The sequence below is a fragment of the Rattus norvegicus genome, chromosome X (assembly GCF_021556685.1).
Source record: "Rattus norvegicus strain SHRSP/BbbUtx chromosome X, alternate assembly SHRSP_T2T, whole genome shotgun sequence".
Lineage (NCBI taxonomy): Eukaryota > Metazoa > Chordata > Mammalia > Rodentia > Muridae > Rattus > Rattus norvegicus.
This window is the reverse complement of record NC_141554.1, coordinates 12,380,713-12,400,003: the sequence shown is the minus strand read 5'-3', so window position 1 is coordinate 12,400,003 and position 19,291 is coordinate 12,380,713. Positions and strand designations below refer to the sequence as shown.

Genomic DNA, 19,291 nt, shown 5'->3' with positions numbered 1-19,291 from the left:
GTGTTTTCTCTTCCACTTCCTGCTCCTCCTGTTCCTATTCCACATTCTCTTGATTTTTTTTCCTTTTCTTTTTTGGGGTGGGGTTGGGGAGGCATAGGGTCTGGGCAGTCAGGCCTTCAAAATGCTATGAGGCTAGCTACCAGTGACCTTGAATTTCGAATTCTGTCTCTACTTCCCATGTTCTAGGATTACAGATGTGCACTTTTATGCTTGGTGTCTTAAGATGGATAACTAGGGAAGGCACCTAAGGGGTTTTCAACTAGGGGTAGGTTATTTTAAGTCCAGTTTAGTAAGGGAGAAAACTGGTTTGAATTTGAAGAGTTTATGACATAGCTGTAGGCAGAGTGAGGTTGAGGTCTTGAAACAAGCCCTACTGAGCAAGCCATTAGCCATTATAAAGAAACCACTGGTTAAATTTAGGTAATTCTTTTATGTTTTTCATTAATTGTTTCATGGATATATGTATATGCATATACATTTTAAAATATAACCTGCTTAATCCGTAGAATGTTACTTGTATGTATGTTTTCAAGGCTCACTATGTGGTATTAGATAACCAATTGGTGTGCTCCTCCCTAGTGAAGACTGCTTCTCCCACTCCCAGCATTCCTTAGGTGCCTATAGTTCACTGTGTTTGGTTAAAGCCTCCCATCCACTTTAGCATGTCTATTGATGTCATCCTTGTTCAGCTCATGTTTGGACAGTCATATTGGAGAGATTTTATGGGTGTAGCTTCTGATGTTACTAATATACACAATCTCCCAGCAAATCCCCTCACCTTGCTCTCACGATCTTTCTACCCCTTCCTTTGTAATGATTCTTGAGCCTTAGAAGAGCAATTATTCTGTAGATACATCTATTAGGAATGAGCTCCACAACTCTGAATTTTGACTGGTTGTCATTTCGAGTGGTCTCTGTCTCTTACAAAGAGAGGTTTCCTTGGTGAGGAATAAAGACTGTCCTTATCTGTAAGTATAAGGATGAGTGTTTGTAGATGATTGTTAGTGATTATGCCTGTTAATGAAATTAGTGGCTGTAGATTCGCCTGCTTCTAATACCAGGCATGAATTTCATCTTAATGAGTGTATCTTGAGTCCAATTAGAGAGTGGTTGGTTACCATTAAACTATGTGTACCACTACTGCATCCTTAGAATTATTCCACCACAACGGTCGTTGGTGTAGTACATAAGCATCTAGGCAATCTAGTAGGATTGTTGTTTACTTCCCTCCTTTGGAAGCTTGTATGACACATTCTGGTACAATGAAAACTGGTCCTCAGGGACAAGGCTTACAGGTGAGTTCCAGCTCACGGGACTCTCGGCTCTGTGTCTGAAGTGCATGGTGTCTTCAGAAGTAGGGACTTATCTTCCACCTCTGGGGGAAAAACAAGGACAATAGCAATGACCTGTAACATTTTTGGATCCTCTTGGACAACCCTGACTAGCAACTCAAAAGAGATCTTCTCAGAACTGGTGTTGGGGTCTGATGGTCTTTGGCTCTTGGAGAAAATTTTTAGCTTAAGTGGGAAATAAACTTTATGCCTTGACTTCCGTGTTTTATAGTTAAATTTTATATGTAGTTAATAGTATACTTTATGACTTTCTTGGATATCTTTCCTGTTATTTTAGACTCCTTTCTCCTACTGTATTTTTCTTTCTCTTCTTTTGAATCAGAGCGTGTTTTCTCCATCAGATCACTTGTAGCTTTCCATTCCTCTATCCACTGTTCCTGCATACCTCAGCTCTGCCAATGGTCCCGTTTTACTTTCCTGGTTGCTGAGTTATTCCAGAAAATATACTGACACCAGAAGATTTGGTGCTAGGAACCTCCAGTGAGAGAGAACATGTGACATTTGCTTTTCTGAGTTTGAGTTATATCAATCAATATGATCTTTTCTAGTTTTCTTGTTTTTTGAAGGCTTTTTAAAAATTATCTTTAACCTTTTTTTACAGTTCAGTTGTTATCCCCCTCCCAATCTACCCTCCAACAGTGGCTTATCCAATTTCTCCTCCCCAGTCTCAAAGAGGATGTCCCCACCCTACCCCACTCCCCCTACCCCATCCCAGACTTCCCCATTCCCTGGGGCCTCAATTCTTTCAGGGTTTGGTGCATCTTCTCTCACTGAGGCCAAACCAGGCAGTCCTCTGCTGTATATGTGTCAGGGACTGCATATCAGCTGGTTATGCTGCCTGGTTGGTGGCTCAGATTCTGAGAGATTTCAGGGTCCAGGTTAGTTGCGACTGCTGGTCTTCCTATGGGGTCACCCTTCTCAGCTTCTTCCAGCCTTTTCCTCATTCAACCACAGGGGTCCCCGACTTCAGTCCATTGGTTGGGTGTAAGTATCTGCTCCTGTCTAGGTTAGCTGCTTGTTTGGCCTCTCGGAGGGCAGCCATGCTAGGCCCCTGTCTGTAATCACACCATAGCCTCAGTAATGGTGTCAGGCCTTGAAGTTTCCCTTGAGCTGGATCCCAATTTGGGCCTGTCACTGGATCTCCTTTACTTCAGTCTTTTCCAATTTTGTCCTTGCAGTTCTTTCAGACAGGGATGATTCTGGGTCAGAGTTTTTGATTGTGGGATGACAATCCTATCCCTCTACTTGATGCCCTGTCTTTTTACTGGTGGTGGACTCTATAAGTTCCCTCTCCCTACTATAGGGCATTTCATCTCAGGTCCCACTCTCTTTGAGTCCTGAGAGTCTCTCACTTTAATTGCACATAATATTCAACTCAAGGTAAACATACCTACCTCCTTATTTACCATTTTCTCGTGATGAGACATACAAAACCCTTCTAGCTGTTTTTGAAATGCATGTTTTGTCATTACTTATAGTCATCATAGTGATAACAGGCTTACTTTGCCTAGCTGTGACTTAGTGCCCATTGATCAATTTCACCTATTATTCCTGCCTTTCTGCTTTCTGCATTTCTACTCTCAACTTCTATGAGATTGAGATATTTGGATTTCATGTATAAGTGGATATTTTGCTTAACTTAATCATCTCTAGCTCTATGACTGCTGTCACAAATCAGAGTTTCATCCCCTTTTATGGCTGTATAAGTAGCCCATGGTGTGATATTTAATACATTTTTTTATTCATCAGTCAATAGATACATAGATTTTCTTTCATTTCTTAGTTGTGAACAGTGATGTAATAAACATAGGAGTATACATATTTAGCTTTGGCATCATTTCATTTCCTTCATTATCTCTCACCATATATAAAACTCAATATGAATTAAAGACAAATAGGAGATCTACATGTGAGAAGAATATATAGGGACATTGGGATGAGCAAGAATTGTTTGGATAGGAGCTTGAAAACACTAGAACAAAGGGGCTATAATACATTAAAGGCTACCTAGCAACAAGGGAAAACCAACGGAATGAAGAAGGAAAGAAACTATTAGCACACTCTATCTGACAAAGAGTTAACATCCAAAATACATAAGGAACTCAGGATAACAGCAAAATGAGAAGAAAAGCAAAGCCGTAATTGATTGAAAAGTGAATGATATTCCTAAACAGAAATGTTTCAAAGAAGCATCTACAGTTGGCTAACAAGTCTATGTAGAAAAGTGCTCAATATCTCTCACCAGCAGGGAAATGCAAATGAGAGCCATAGCCAGGCACCACTCATTCCAGATAAAACAGTGATCATCAAAAGAGAGATCCCCACACCCATATGAAAGCTCACCATCATCTGATACCCTAGTCCCAGGGTAGCTGACATCCTCTCCTTCTAGCCTCCATAACCACTGCATGAAGTTGGCATATAGAAATACATCCAGGGAAAACATCTGTACACATAAAATAATTTTTAAAAGGAGAGCATGCTGTTTTGTCTCCTACTTGTAACACCAAACTGAAGGTACTTATTATTCTTAGATGCACATTTCAATTTACTAGTCCCATACAGGTTCTTTCTTTTGACTTTTAAAAAATATTTATCCTATATGTATGAGTGTATGAGTGTATTTGTGAGCACCTGGTCCCTATTAAGGCCAGGAGAAGGTGTCAAATCTCCTGTAACTGGAGTCATCACTATGTGGGTTCTAGGAACTGAACCAGGGTCCCCTGCAAGAATAAGAAGTGCTCCGAAGTACTGAGCCAGCTCTTCAGTCACCACCTTCCCCATCCCTAATCATTGTTTTAGAAACAGATTAGTGGTTAAGTTGGCCTCCTTTGAAGGAGAACATATTAAGAGTTCACATTTCCAGAAACATCAAGGCCTCGTTTTTAATCTTGATTTTTGAGTATATACTTTTCTTATGTGAACATTTAATAGGATAATGAAAATAAAACTATTAGTAACAATAAATTTTGACCACAAAAATTAAGTTTGTGGTCCAGTATTGTTTCTATTTGTAAACTACATCTTGAGTTACTTCTCTGTGGGACCATCAAAGATTGAGCTAAGGGTAGAAAACCCGGAGCTTTGCCTGCTCCAGGGCACCAGGCCACTGTCACTAGTCGCAGCTTCTCCCTACCCCCATAGATTTGAGGTCATCAGTCATGTAAGGGCAATACCCCCAAACCCCTCCACGTGTAGAGGACATGACCTGTGGCCACAACAGATCTCCATTTTAATGAGGTACCAAAAGGTTTAGAGAGCTTAGCCAATAACCTTTCTTTCCCAGTCATTCCTCCCTGCAAAAAGTATTTAATCTCAGACCCACCCTGAGAAATGGGATATGATTTTACACGTTCACTTTCTGCCATGACAATAAATGCCTTAAAACCATGGACTGCCTCTTTTCATCATGATCCACTGTGGGGAGCCTGGAGAAGGCCTTTGCCTACAGAGCTGCTGACTAATCTCCCATAGAAAGCCTCTCTGCATTACCAACTACAAACAAGTCCAAGCAAAGGATTCTCCCCAGGGACCAGTCAGACCTGCCCTACCCCCACCCGGGCTAGATCCAGCCCGCAGGCTCCCACTCTTGTCTCAGCTCTTCCGAGATTTCCAGCAACTCCTGGATGGCCAAGAAGAGCCTGAGAACCAGAGGGCACTGAGGACCCCAAACCAGCTCCGGAAGTCCAGCTTCACAGACTGTTTTCCCACTCCACAGCGGTGTCCAGCGCCCAGCACCCAACTGGTGACAGCATGGAGTAAGCACAGTCAACTCCTGAGTTCCACCTCCCTGCCTCCCCGTCTCCTCGCCTCCCTAGCGGGACCCCATAATCCTATACTTCTCTTCTCATTTTAAAAGCTCTCTGGTGAATTATTACTTAACAAAACATGTCCTAGATACCCTTTAACCAAGCAGTCCTAATGATCCCTTCACATTTGGGGGCAGGGCATTGGATATTGACTCCAGGCCACCATGCCTACTAACTATAAACGGAGTTATTTCCCCAGCCCTTTATTTCTCCACCTTTGAAGACTGATGAGATGGCTCAGTGAGTAAAGGCCACTTGTCTCCAAGCATGACAATTTGAGTTTGATCTTCTGGACCTACACTGTGAAAGGTGAGAATGAACTCTTGTAAATTGTTCTCTGAGCTCCACACCAATGCCATAGCACGTGTGTGCCCTGCCTCCATGGGTAAATAACTGCAGCAATCTTTAACATACATTTTGAGATAGGCTGTTGCTATGTAGTGCAGGTTGGCCTCAAACTGCCTTCCTTAGTTACTTTCCTGAGAACCTGGGATTGTAGTTCCTAATGGCCTGTCAGTCCAGACTCCAGTACCATTAAAGCACTTTGCACATAATATACCATGACTCCCAAGGCCTTATACACTTTATTTCCACTTGTTCCCCGACACTTAGACCTTCCAGAGTGCTAGTTCTCATAAATCCTCTGATAAGTCCAGTTTTTTTCTGTCTCTGGAAGATTCTTTTCTCCATTCTATGCCCTAGATACATGATCCTTTAGGTCACTGAAGAAATAGGAATTTGAGAGATACATTTTTGACAATTTTTCCTGGCAGGTATTTTTCCACCATCGCCAGTAAGCCTTGCTTCTACTACTGATTTGTCATCATCTGCAGTTATTAATTAGGTTTAATGGTCTACCTGTGAAATATAAGCTTTCTGGAAGTCAAGGCAAGAGGATAGCTGTTTTGGAGGAAATGAAAATCAAAACCACAATAAGTATCATTTCACTCTCGTTAGAATAGCCATCATCAAAAAGAAGAACATCTTGGTTTCAGTTGACCTTATTACTTTAGGTCTCCCCAAATGATAGTCTCTCTCTCTCTCTCTCTCTCTCTCTCTCTCTCTCTCTCTCTGTGTGTGTGTGTGTGTGTGTGTGTGTGTGTGTGTGTGTGTGTGTGTGTATTCAAAGATTTTCAGCCCTTTAGACATAAAGATATGGTCTCTAGTGGCTGCAGTCCTGAGCTGCTCAATTTCAGACATGCAACAACCTTATCCATCTACCCAGTGTCCTATACAAATGGATTCCTTTGTTTTTCTATTAGGATAGAATGATGGTAAGTTCTGCCTGAAGCCGGGATTTTTAGTACAGAAAAATATAAGCAAAGAAGGGTCAAGAACCAGAATTAATATTTAGGATTTACTATGAAACATTACTCACATGCAAAAAGTTAAAAGCTACTATCATTTTCCAGGATCACAATTTCATATGGTGCCCCATATCATAATGGCAATGACAGAGTTTCAAATCCAACTACAAACTCAAGTTTTCTGCTCTTTAGTTATTTTATTTCTATTGTAACATGCCCTCTAAAGAAGGAATTTAAATGAGCCAATTAGTAACTGGAGGTCAGTCTGAAGAAATAATTGACAAGTCCAGACCTCAGATCTCAGCAGGCTCCTAGGACTTAAATTGGAATCCAAGAGAGAAGCATTTATTCATTATTTATTTCATTCGATCATTCCTGACATGCCCAGTCTCTAGAGAAAGCTGAGAATCTGGCTGAAATACAAAATTAACAAATTAAAATTAATATAGTGGGGAAAAAAAGAAATCTAATGCTTCTCTGGCTTACTCCAATGGGCTAGCATGGATGCTGGACAAACCCAGAAAGTATGATGGCCTCTGGCTTCTCAGAATTAGTCTGGCTTTCTCATCTACTCCTTGCATTCCCACCCCAACCTTCACATATGAATCCATGGCTAAAAATTGTGCTTAGAGTAAGAACAAGTGAGCTTGAAACAACATGAGCATTGTTTAGCACTTGGATGCTTTCCAGCACATGGTACACACCACCACCCTGTATAGATCAGTGTCCAGAGAAATTGTCATTCTGCACAGCCTGTTCCCCTGCTACAGAAAGAGGGGACCCATGGCTGGCACAAGGCTTTCTGTTAGCTAGGAAGCAATGTGATAGGGTATCCTGGGTGAGCAAAAGCCTCTAGTTAGGAATTGTTATAAAGGGAGGTGGGTTTGCCAGACTGGGGCACAACCATTAAGGCAAATAGGCTTGATAAAGGGACAGCGAGAGGAAATTAATGGTGAGGTACAATTTCAGGTTCAGGCAGGAAATCCTACCCCAGGAAGTATAGGATAGTGGGCTGTTGAGGCTACTAGGCATGAATTCTGATCCTTAAGGCAGATGTGCTTTTAGAGGGAAAATTGCCACCAGGCACCTACTTCATCTTCTTTGTTCTCTCTACAGCTTGCTTTGCTACTAATCTCCTTCCCCACGGGTTGAATATTACTTTGTATATGCCTGTGGAGGACTTTATCCACAAATCTCTGCAAATTAGTTTGTGTTCTGCCCATCCATCCAGGTTCCATTATAAGCAGAACATCTATTGTGATTTGCACTACAGCCACAGTTCAGTAGAGCAGACAAGGAGTCCCACTGGATGTAGACAAATCCCCAGAGTTATTGTTTTTTAAAGGAGAGTTCTAGAGATGAGTTCTAAATACAAAATGCAGCCATTGATTGTCTAGCTTAACAGCGGGGTTAAACTCTCAAGGTAGGAGTAGTAGGACCTGCCTATACATGTCCCAGGAGAAGGGTCTGGGCTATAATGGGCAGGGTGGTTGAAAGGACAACAGAATTCATGGAAAACTTAATGCCATATCCATTTCTTTTATCATGGATGTTACAAAATACCCAACAGAAATAATTTATGAATGTATAGGATTATTTTGACTCCAGATTTTAGTGGATTTCATGGTATCATGGTAGAGAAGGCATATCTGGGTTCCTGGTGATGGGAATGTGTGGTGGAGACTCCACATGTCAGAGTGGACCAGGAATCAGGGAAAGTGTGAGAGCTAGAGAATGAGCTATGACCACCAAAACCTTACCATTAGCAGTCTACATTTATCAACTAGGCTCCAACTCCTACATGTTTTGCAATGTTCCAAAATAGTTCCACCAAATGTGGAATAAGCATTTAAAAAGTGAGCCTTGAGTGGACATTGCATATTCGAATCATAACACTTACTCCCCTATATCTAATCTAATTTTCTTTCTCATTTACCTTTCAAGCAGGGTATCCACACTTCTTAGGTCAAACTTAAGAAAAAAATGTTTCATTAGCATGCTCTTGGTGAGCCCCAAGGAGCACAGGAAATAGTTAAACAGCCTTCCTTCTGTGAACAGGATCTGGAGAATGGGGGAGGTCACTGCTTCAGGAAAAAGGACAAATAAAGACCTGAGAAAAAACCATTGTTTAGAACATAGACAGCAGAGACCAGCAGTGATGTAAAGTAAGAATCATCCTACCAGTTGAACTACAGTCCCCATGCACTGCTGTCACCCAGGATCCCATCATCAGAGTACTAGTTCTCTCTAGGCTGACACTTTTTGACAGAGCTCACTCACACTAAAGTGAGAGATTCAGGAATATATGTTCAGAGAGACTGCAATCCAAGAGACTTTCTGATGTCATGTTTCAGACAAAGTGACAAAACAGACCAGGAAATTCTAGGTAGGCCTTGCTTGGGGAGTTATTACTGGAGGTCAAGTACCCAACCAAGACTGTAATTGTCCTTCCGTGTACTGACCGACCTGCTTGCCCAGCTTCTCCTAACCCAGTTGCTGCTCATCTATTTCCTTTAGAGTTCTTTTGGTAATTCTATAGTCACATGTAATAACTGAATGTTGTTCAGCTCTACTGAGAAATAGAAGGCAAGGAGCAAAGCCTATACAGCAAGTATCCATCATAGTTAAGAGGATCCTCTCCATACAGTTTATGAACCCCTTTCTTACCTTACTAGTAGCTCCCCATGATACAATTTTTCAAAATATTTTGGATCTGAGGTTGTGTTAACATATGAAATATAGAACCTGTGGATATAGAGGGCAAACTGTAGATATTGAACAGTATGTTATTCTAAAATGTCTGTGTGTGTGTGTGTGTGTGTGTGTGTGTGTGTGTGTGTGTGTGTGTGTTAACAGAAACCAGAAGATATCAAATCCACTGAAACTGGAATTGCAGGTGTTTGTGAAGCATCTGCTGTGGGTGCCAGGAATTGAACTCTAGACATCTACAAGAGCAGTATGCTTTCTTAAACTGCTGAGACATCATGATAGCCCCTGCTTTTTATTTACTATGTTTGAAACAAGATCTCACTATGTAGCACAGGCTTACCCCAAAGTCCTGATCTTTTTGCCTCAGCCTCTCCACTGATGAAGGAAGCACCTTTATTTCTAGCAACCCTTACTTTTCTCTAAAACACAAGCTCCTGTTCTCCCCATAGCCCACAGAACTCCAAAACTTTAGGCTAGATTTCCTGCAACTTGGGGAGCTTCTTGGCACTAGAATTGGCCTTGACAGCAGGTTTAGGGGAAGAAAATATGCAATGAGATAGCCTAGAGCTAAAATAGGCAAAGGTGTCCAACTCAAGGCCAGTGACTGAATGCCACTCAGCATTTTGCCTTGTGGGAAAATGGAATTTCAGCAAGAATGAACTGAATCAGGATGTGTCGGGAAGAGATGGCAAGGGATTAGAGAACTGTCACTCTACTTGAGTGGTATATGACTTGTCAGTGATTCATCACATGAGCTCTGGGGAGATGGAGAAAGCAATTACACCAGAATGCAACAGTTCTTCTGGGAGTGGTGTGTGCTTTTAATCCCATCACTCCAGAGGCTAAGGTAAGACGATAATGTGTTCAAGGTCATTCTGGCCTATATAGTGAAACCCTATTTTTTTAATTGAGTATAGGAACCTGGTTTCTGGTGTCCATAGGGTAAATGTCATTAAAATGACTCATTAGGAGAATTTGCAACTTAAACAAGACCTCCTTGGTTTTTATATTTTTATGAAACAAACAACAAAGACCCATGGAGAACATACTTCAATAAGCTATCTACCATTTCCCTGAAGTGCAAAAGTGTCTTTATTATTTGATTAGGTAACAAGATTTACTTCTTTATTTAAATGAGGAGTGGGAAAAATACAATGATCTTAGTAGATATCTAGGATTAGGATGGTAATAGAGAAGATCTCAAAGTATATGTAGTGACAAATGATTTGGATAACTGGGGACAAGCAGGCTTGGAATATGAAAGAGGCACATATAACAGCTATGAGCAAGGACAATATATCTCAGGTAGGCACACAACTTGCATTGGAAAAATACTGACAGGGAGGAATAAGACAGAGTTTCTTTAATGCAATACAGTCAAATCTCCGGAAGTCCTGGAGTGCTGGTTTTTGGTGTTGAGAAGTTTCTGTAGGTCAAATGAAACCGAAGCAACCTCATGGTCACCTCTTCAGATTCCCCTATCTGTCTTCTGTTTCTGCTACCTAGCCAGCTCTCCTCTGTTTCCCACTGCTGTTCATTATGATGACACACAGTGTTTGACACAGACTGACTCATGGCCCTCTGGCCAGGGTTGCATCATTTTTCTGAGTAGACTATTTGTTTTCACTCCAGATAGAGATGTCAATAACAGACAAAAGAAACAATTCCACATCAAGGCCAAACTTGGTGAGCCAATGAGTTTATTGGGCCCACAAGAGCATGGGTGATTTAGGCAGCATTACCAAAGTGTCCCACTCCTGCAGGGATGATGACTCATGAAAGCTGTGCCACCGAAATTTCCTACCCAAGTTGCGGGCAGCTGCACTACTGGAGTATCCTCACCCACAGATATTACTTTCTGCTTATAAAATATCAGAGAGGGTCCTTCCGAGTTTTATAAGTTTCATGAGCTTTGGGAAACTCATAAATTTCTTACAAACTTTATGAACCTCGCCCTCTCTTCACTAGGGAAGAGTTCAACCCAGAGGAAGCAGCTGTATGACACCAGCTGGAGAGGTATGAACTACTATGCAAGGTTCATACCACTATCGATCAATCTTTAACTACCGAAGTCCAGTGGGCATCAGTGGCTATGCAAACAAGATGAAAAGACCAAATCAGTCAGGTTCCTGCAAACATCATTCAGGATAATTTGTACATACCACAGTTGTACAGTCATGATAATACAAATTTGGAATGGTATCTATCTAAAATATTCATGAGTGTTACATAAACAAACTTTTTTTTCTAAAATTCAATATCTTTCTTGCTTCTCCAAAGAAAGAAAGAAAAATGTATTATGCTTCTCTCAGTGGAACCTACATTTGACACCTCTTGAGCACCACTGCACCAATCCACCTTTTCATTCCAGCAGTTTCTGTAGCAACCAAAATGAACAAGCCAACAATAGCAGCTTTTGTGGCCATGTTGGTGTATTGGGAAACCTGGAATTTCAAAGAAATTAATATTCCTGGGAAGAGGTTGATCAGTGGGCAATTAGTATTTCCTTCTTTGGTCCATTGGGTGATATATTCAGAAGTACCTTCTGCATAGCTGTTCAAGGGTCCCCAGTATCTCAGAGCAGCAGCCATTTGAATATCATACCCTTGAAACTGCCTTCTACTTTTTTGGGGAGTGTACTACTCTTGTTCCATGGATTATTTCTAGGGTGAATTATCTGCATAGCAGCCCTTATTAGAAAGTTGGTGGTACCATGAACAGCAAAGGAAGGCAACTATTGCTTTAAGATACTTTTCTTTAGTCATAGAGTTTCTGTGATTAGGGAAACATGCCTTCCTCTTTTCGTGGTTTAATAAATGCTTAATACAGCAAACTCTTTTTATTCCAGATCAAGTTTGACATCTTCTTTCTATCTCATTATAGCTGAAGAGCTGACAGGGGACAGAGTCAGTGGTTTGCTGCCTTCCTATATATTCAGAACAATATTCTCAGCCTTTGACTACAACTTCACAGAAAAGGGCTGGAGAAATGCCCACCCTCTACCACCCTGCTGTGGTAAACTCCCCATGTGCTCAGGCAGTTGGCCTATGTAAATCCTCCCAATCACTCTAATGCACAGACCCAGTTGAGAAGCATACCATAGACCTATCAATGTATTCAAGAAAGCAGCTATTAGTGTTACCTCATGATAATCTTAAAATGAGGATGAAGGAAAATGGCATTTGGCTCTCTGCCAGTGGACACAGAGACATTTTAGAGACTGCATGTGTACAGCAGGATTGCTAATACAGAGTCAATATGGAAACTATGGCAATCTATTCCTTAATTGATTTGAGGCCTTTAATGGTCAAAATACTCTAAGGGTGCAGAGGATGAAAACTGACTAGAAAGGAGTTTCTATTCTTAATAACAAATGGCCTTAACACCACTGAAAGAGAAATAAAACAGCAGAGACTACATTTTTTTATTTTCTATTGTTCACTTCCTTTGCCACATATTTGAAAGTTCTGGCAAATCTGGAACTCTATAAACTACATTTATTTATTTTATTTGGTGTCTTAGTTATTTAAAATAATCAACATAGAGATTTTAGAAGATTACAAACAAGCATAGACAAGAAAATAAAAATTGCTCTCAGAATTGCTTATATATCTGGATGACTTCTGTCCTTTGGATTTGTGTGCGTGTGTTTCTTGTGCGCGTGTGTGTGCGTGTGCGCGCGCGCGCGCGTGTGTGTGTGTTTACAAAAATGTATTTATTTCTAAGACAAGCTTTTGTTTACTATATTTTCACGTATGTTACAACATTTCCAGCTTAATTCCTCTGAGTTTTATGTTCAAAGGATGTGGTTTTGTTAGCAGTAGGATTTTACCTTCAAGTTTTGAAAGGGAACTAAGGTAACAACAATAGTCTATATTTTGGGGGAGTCTCTTGTATTCCCATAACCAACAATTCAAAAGGAAGTTTCTTAGTCCTGGCAATGGGGTTTTGTTAGACAGTTTGTGGTTATTGTGAGGAGCACTATCACTCTGTGTAGTATAAGTTAATTTAAATTATTTACATATATTGACATATGCACACACAGACACACATACCTTAAATGTAATTTTAGATAAATATAAAAATGGTTTTTATATGGATTTTATGGCTGTTTCACATGTCCTAATGTTATGAAACTCTTAACCTTTCCTCTCCCTCTATAGTGCCCTCCCTTCACCATTTAGTTAAAGCACCCTCATTTTTCTTCTGTTTTTTTTTTTTAAAGATTGCTGTTCTACACATTTTTTACTGGTTATATTACTTATTTACATTTCAGATGTTATCCCCTTTCCCAGTTTCCCCTCTGAAAACCCCTTATCCCATCCTCGTTTTTCATATTTTCCCCTGTGACCTGCTATTCCTCGTTCTTGATTGCCTTCTCACTACATGGTCTCCTCGTACTTTTGTGGTTTCTGTAGTTACTTGACATTATAGATATCATCTAAAGATTAAGAGCTAGGATCCACAAATAATACAGAACCTGTGACATTCATCTTTCTGCATCTGGGTTATCTCATTCAGTATAATATATTCTAATTCCATTCATTCACAAAGCTCATAACTTTATAGTTTTATAGCATAATAGTATTATATATTATATACATAATATTATACTTTCATTGTCTATTCCCTGTTTAAAGGACATTTAGATTGTTTTCATTACTAGCCATTATGACTAGAGTAGCATGAACATGGTTGAGCAAGTATCTGAAGAGAAGGATGCTAAGTCTTTTGCACATGTTGTAAGGAATGTTACAGTTGAGTCATATGTTAGATCTAAATTTAGAGTTTTTGACAATTCTCTATACTGGTTTATATTATGACTGCTTCAGTTTATGTCTTATGCATGCCAGGCTTGCCTTGAATTTGCTATACATCAGATGATGATCCTCAACTCTCCATTTTCCTGCCTTCATTTCCCAAGTGCTGGGATTACAGTCATGCACCACCATGTCTGGTTTTATAAAATATTAAAAGTCTAACTTTGGGCTTTGTGTATGCTAAGCATGCACCATACCAGCTGAGATATAATTATAGGCCTCTATTTTAAAGCAGGTTTTCTGTATACCTAGGTAAGCCTTGAATCTTAGATCTTTCCAAGTGCTGGGATCTTAGGTGTGAGCCACCAAGGCCAACTACCCATGCTTCTTAAACAATGATCCTATAGTTTAAGACACAAAGTACAGTCCCAATTCAGTAATTTAAATGGTTAATAAGTAATAAGGCATAATAAAATCTCCGGTTTTCACTGAGATCTGAATTGCTGTCATTGATCTATTAGTTTTGTTTAGTTTGTGTTTAGGACTAAACCCAGAGCTGCAGTCTGGGGCTTGAGTGTTTCACCACTGAGTTACTACTACTTTATCCCCAGCAGTATAGTTGAAAACAGATTTTAAAAAAACTAAAAGAGATAGGAATTCTTAACAGGTACTTTACTTTCCTCATTTAGTTTCTAAAGTTCCCATAAATCCATGCACATGAATGCCATTGTAAGATCAGAATATTTATTAATCCTGTGAGTCAAGAAGGATGAACTATTTAAAATAATGACCTCATTTTAAAAGTAGTTCAGATAGGCCTTAATGGACTGTGACCTTATAGTTTGCAATTAATGGGTTTACCTAGTAAAGAGCACCACACTGATAAGAAATATCAATGGTCAATTTAAGTATTATAATTGCTTTAATAGGTTATAGGTCTTACATGTTAGTGTCTATTATTTTGACAGATTTTGGCTGGAGAAAAAAGCAAGGATGTCTTACAGCATCCTTACCTAATAATTTTAAGTCACTTATCAAGTGCTCATACATGTGATCTTATGGTGGATCACAGCATCAAAATGCACATAATATCTAGGCTTTGAGAAAGTTCTCATTAATTGCTTTCACATCACAGTCATATACTGACTCTTGGTTTTGTTAGTCAAAGCCTTGAAAGTAATCGTCCATAAAGAAAAGACAACAAACATATGGTCAAACAGCTTTATTTTTAATTATTTAAGCATGTCTTAAATCTATGAGTGGAAGCATACTGGAAGATGCAAAAAAGAAATGACAAAGACAAGACTCCCATTCTCAAGAAAAATTAGAATCAGCTGGCAACACTACACAAAATAGCAAGCCTAGAAGAATCTACTGAGTAACACAATACCAGTTAATACAGAGTAAATCCACAAGAACAATGATCCGTGAATGACTATGACATAAGGTGGAGGAGGATCACAGGGGAATGAACCTTGGGAGGTGAGAAAAGCATCAGCTTGTGTTCCAGTCACCCAAATACCAGTAGCTTTGTGTAGGCCTTGTGTGGTTAGATTTCACTTCTGTTGCATTTGGTTTATTTAACTCTAAAGTAGACAATAAGCTACAGTGTCTAATGCCTTCTGGTTCTAACAAGACAGGATTCTAGGTACAATGATGAAGAACTTGATATAGGTGAGGACCTAACACACCAGAAGAAAGACAAGCACAAAGGCATAGGGTTTTGAAAAACAACTATGTGCATAGGGCAGGTAGGTTGTGAGAGAGCCTGTGTATCTGTTCTCAATATTCAGAGTGCAGGAAAGTTGAAAATGAGTGGACCACAGCGATGCTAAAAGATAGCCAAAATGGAGACCAAGTTACTGTGCTTTCTCACTCCATAATCTCTGCACCTTTGTCAGATTTTTATCCCAACTCCTTCCAAAAGCTTTTGTGACACACTGAATGAGAAACCTGTGGATATGGTCCTAAAGCCCATCTTTAGAAACGTACAAACAGACCCTTTTTGTGGGCCAGGAAACCAAGAGCTGTTGCTGACAAGATGGTGGTCAATCCAAGCAGCTTTAGTAGACCTGGTACAGAAGGCAAGTGTCTCTCCAGGAAGGTGTTGGTAATGGGTCTTGCTGGGACATCCTGAGTTCAAAGAACATTTGTGTTAGAAGAGGGTTATGTATGTTATTCCAAACCATTTCTTCCAGATTTTTATGGAGTAACCCACTTATCCCAACCTCTGTGGTATTACACCCTCTCCGTCATGTGGCCCGTTAAGTCAAATTGCTAGTCTTTCTGCAACATCTAGGCTGAGATGGTTTGACATTCCATATTTTTTCCCAGCATATCCTGTCAGAATTATATTTGGGGGGTTACTATCTGTCTTACCATCTAAAGGCACTGCCATTCTCGGACCATAATGACCCATGTCCGTCATAGAGATTTGTTCAAAGGGATTAACCATCCCCCCACAGCCCACCATCCTATTTCTAGCAAATGCACTAGGGCAGTCATTTTGGAGTGTCAGGGCTACCCTCTATGGCTTCACGTTTTAAAGGATGGAGGAGTAACTGACCTTTTAGATTCCCAGTCTCTATTATTCTATCTTTTATACATACTTCTGATGAGTCAGAAAAATTGTCTAGTTTTACTGCAAAAAATGTGGTGGAAATGAGTTTAAATGTGCTCCATTTTGTTCCATCCCTTTACCCTGGATTGAAGAAAATAAAACCTCTTCTCCTGCCTCTTGTTGAGAATCATTATGGAAGATCATTCAATAGACATTGATTGAGTTTTTATTTTGGGGGTGTTTTTATTCTCCTCTCTTTCTTTTCCTTGCTTCTTGTGGTGTTAGATATCAAACTCAGTATATTCCACATGCTAAGCAAGCATTCTGCCATTGAGCTATGCCTCATCTCCCACTGATTTTTTAAAAATATATCTAGAGCTCTCTGGGAAATATTTCCTTACCATCAAACATCCTATTTTCCTATTAATCTGCAAGAGATGTAGCAATAAAAATGTATCAAAGTTCACCTGAATCTGTGAGTCCTAAGTCATGTGATTTACATAGACACCTATGCACTGAATCATTAGGAAAATGTATGTGGATATATACAAGTGTGTTCTTGGGAGCAATCATTCTTAGAGTAAGGACATGTAAATCTGTGAAATATAGCTTACCACAGATTCTGGTTCTGGCTGCCAAATTTCATCCTCTGGAATCTTCCCAATGGCATGAAGAATCTGAAATGAAAGATTACTTTGCTATTACAAATAGCAAAACAGATACTACTTTTCTTTAATTCTTTAAAAAAAATAGAACTTAGTAAATGTTCCTTGGGATATCCATCAACAGTGTCAAGTAAAGGGCAGAGTATTCAACTTTGACTTTTAAAAAGTCTCCCCCCAATATCCTTTATTTATGGGACAAAAGATCTCAACTATTAATTTCATCATAAACCTTAGTACATCTGAGCATAACTTAATAGGAATGATATTAGAAGACTTGCCAACAATAACAAAAAGACAATAAAAGTGAATTTTGAATGTAATAGAACTATTTTTGACTATAATATCAAACCTATGTCATCATTTTTTTTATTTTTTAATAAAAAATTTTAAAAAGTATGTGTATGTGTGCTTGCCTGAGTTTGTATGTAAGTGCACTAGATACTTGAATGAAGCTTTGGAAACCAAAAGAGGGCACCAGACACCCAAAACTGAGTGCTAGGAACCAAGGCTCTGCAAGAGCAGCAAGTCTGTTGAGCCACTTTCCAGATCCTGGTTTTTTTTTTTAAAGATCAGTTGTATTTGTAAGTGTGTGTGTGTGTGTGTGTGTGTGTGTGTGTGTGTGTGTGTGTGTGTATGATATGTGTAGATATCCTCTGAGTTCAGAAGATGGTATTGTGTTCCCTGAAAGTAAAGTGACAGGCAGTTGTGAGCCTCCTACAGGACTCAGGTCCTATCAAGGAGTGAGAAATGCTTTTAACTGCTGAACCATCTTTCCAGCCTCATCATCTTTTAAGTACACCTGAGTTCTGACCACCCCCACCCCCCCGCACACACACACTTCAGGTAAAATTTAGATATTTTCATTGTTTTGTTTAAGGTGTTCCCTTTACCTAAAACTGCTATTATAATGGTGTTTTCTGGGTCATTATATTAGGAATATGGTATGTATAGTGGTGGGGAGTTGCTGCCAAGATCTCATCTTTGAGCTGTTTATCAAGCTTTGTGTGTCCTCCTCCACTGATGCCTGTGATCCTGGGCCCTACCTCTCTGGCAGCTCTCTCTCCAGCCTCTACAGCCCCCTCCATGTAGCCACTCCAATGTGAAGCTGTCTCGGTGCCTGCAAAGAAAATCTTGCCCACTGGCTGGCGTAGAACCCTGAGAACAAAAAGCAGAACAGTAAATGGCATTGCACAAAACCAAAGATGAGTTCTCACATGAAAACCAAGGCCAGTTGGCTTCTTCAGGTTCAAAACATCTAGGAGGACACTGACAATGTAGGATAATGCTCCTCAGGTTTCTCCAGCTTTTGTGTTATCTCTGTTATGGGAATAATGGAAGAAAAGCACACACCCCTCTTCCAAGAGCTAACACAAAATGAGCTGGAATTAATAGGGGCAAAATACATATTTGACTCATCTCTATAAAAAGGGAATGAATAATCCCAGTCATATCTGGATCCCTTTATATGAGGAAGGTGATACATGCTTCTGGTTTCCTTCTTAGTTATCTTACCATTGAACCCGACAGTTTCTTCTTGTGATGCTTTGCCCTCCTTGTATGTTTCTGTAATTATTTCTTTTTGCTTTGTATGATATAGGATGGAACCCAAGGCTTTATGTATGCTATGCCTGTGCTCCACTACTGGACCACATCCCTAACCCTTATCTGTCTTTTAAATGGATGGTCTAATGATTTGAAGATTACTCACATTGGCACTAAAGAAATAAATGAGTCTTAGGACTTCATTGACTAAAATTCACCGGGGTTCAGAACTATTGCATCAATCTCTAAGTTAAAATTTGTTGGGTACCAGCTCTTTAAAGTTCATTACTCCTTACTCTAACCCCAATTCTATTATCTACACTTCCTAGAGGTGAATGTAGAGGTTGATTGTGGTAGACACTGACATGCAGGAATGAAGGACTTGTTTGTTGGTAGGAGTCCTTCCAGAAGATGATACTCTGATGCTGGCATTCTCTGATGGTGACTAGTTCCACTGGAGAAAACTACCTCATGCCTGCTTCTAACACCAACTACATTTAGTTACTGACTAGTATAAATAAGTTTTTAATGATGCAAGCTCCAAGCTCCAACATGAGACCACTTGGAAAGACCATTCTACTTTCAAA

At 39.8% G+C, this 19,291-nt stretch overlaps 1 protein-coding gene across 1 annotated transcript in view; it reads right to left on the bottom strand.

Annotated features, from left to right (window-relative positions):
• Positions 1 to 15,154: 15,154 nt before the first annotated feature.
• The window catches only part of Maob (monoamine oxidase B), a 103,648-nt gene continuing 99,511 nt past the window's right edge, over positions 15,155 to 19,291 (bottom strand). Inside the window, 3 exon segments of the mRNA NM_013198.1 lie at positions 15,155 to 16,070; positions 17,112 to 17,174; positions 18,206 to 18,317. Coding sequence (NP_037330.1) covers positions 15,918 to 16,070; positions 17,112 to 17,174; positions 18,206 to 18,317 — 328 coding nt within the window. The 3' untranslated portion in view covers positions 15,155 to 15,917.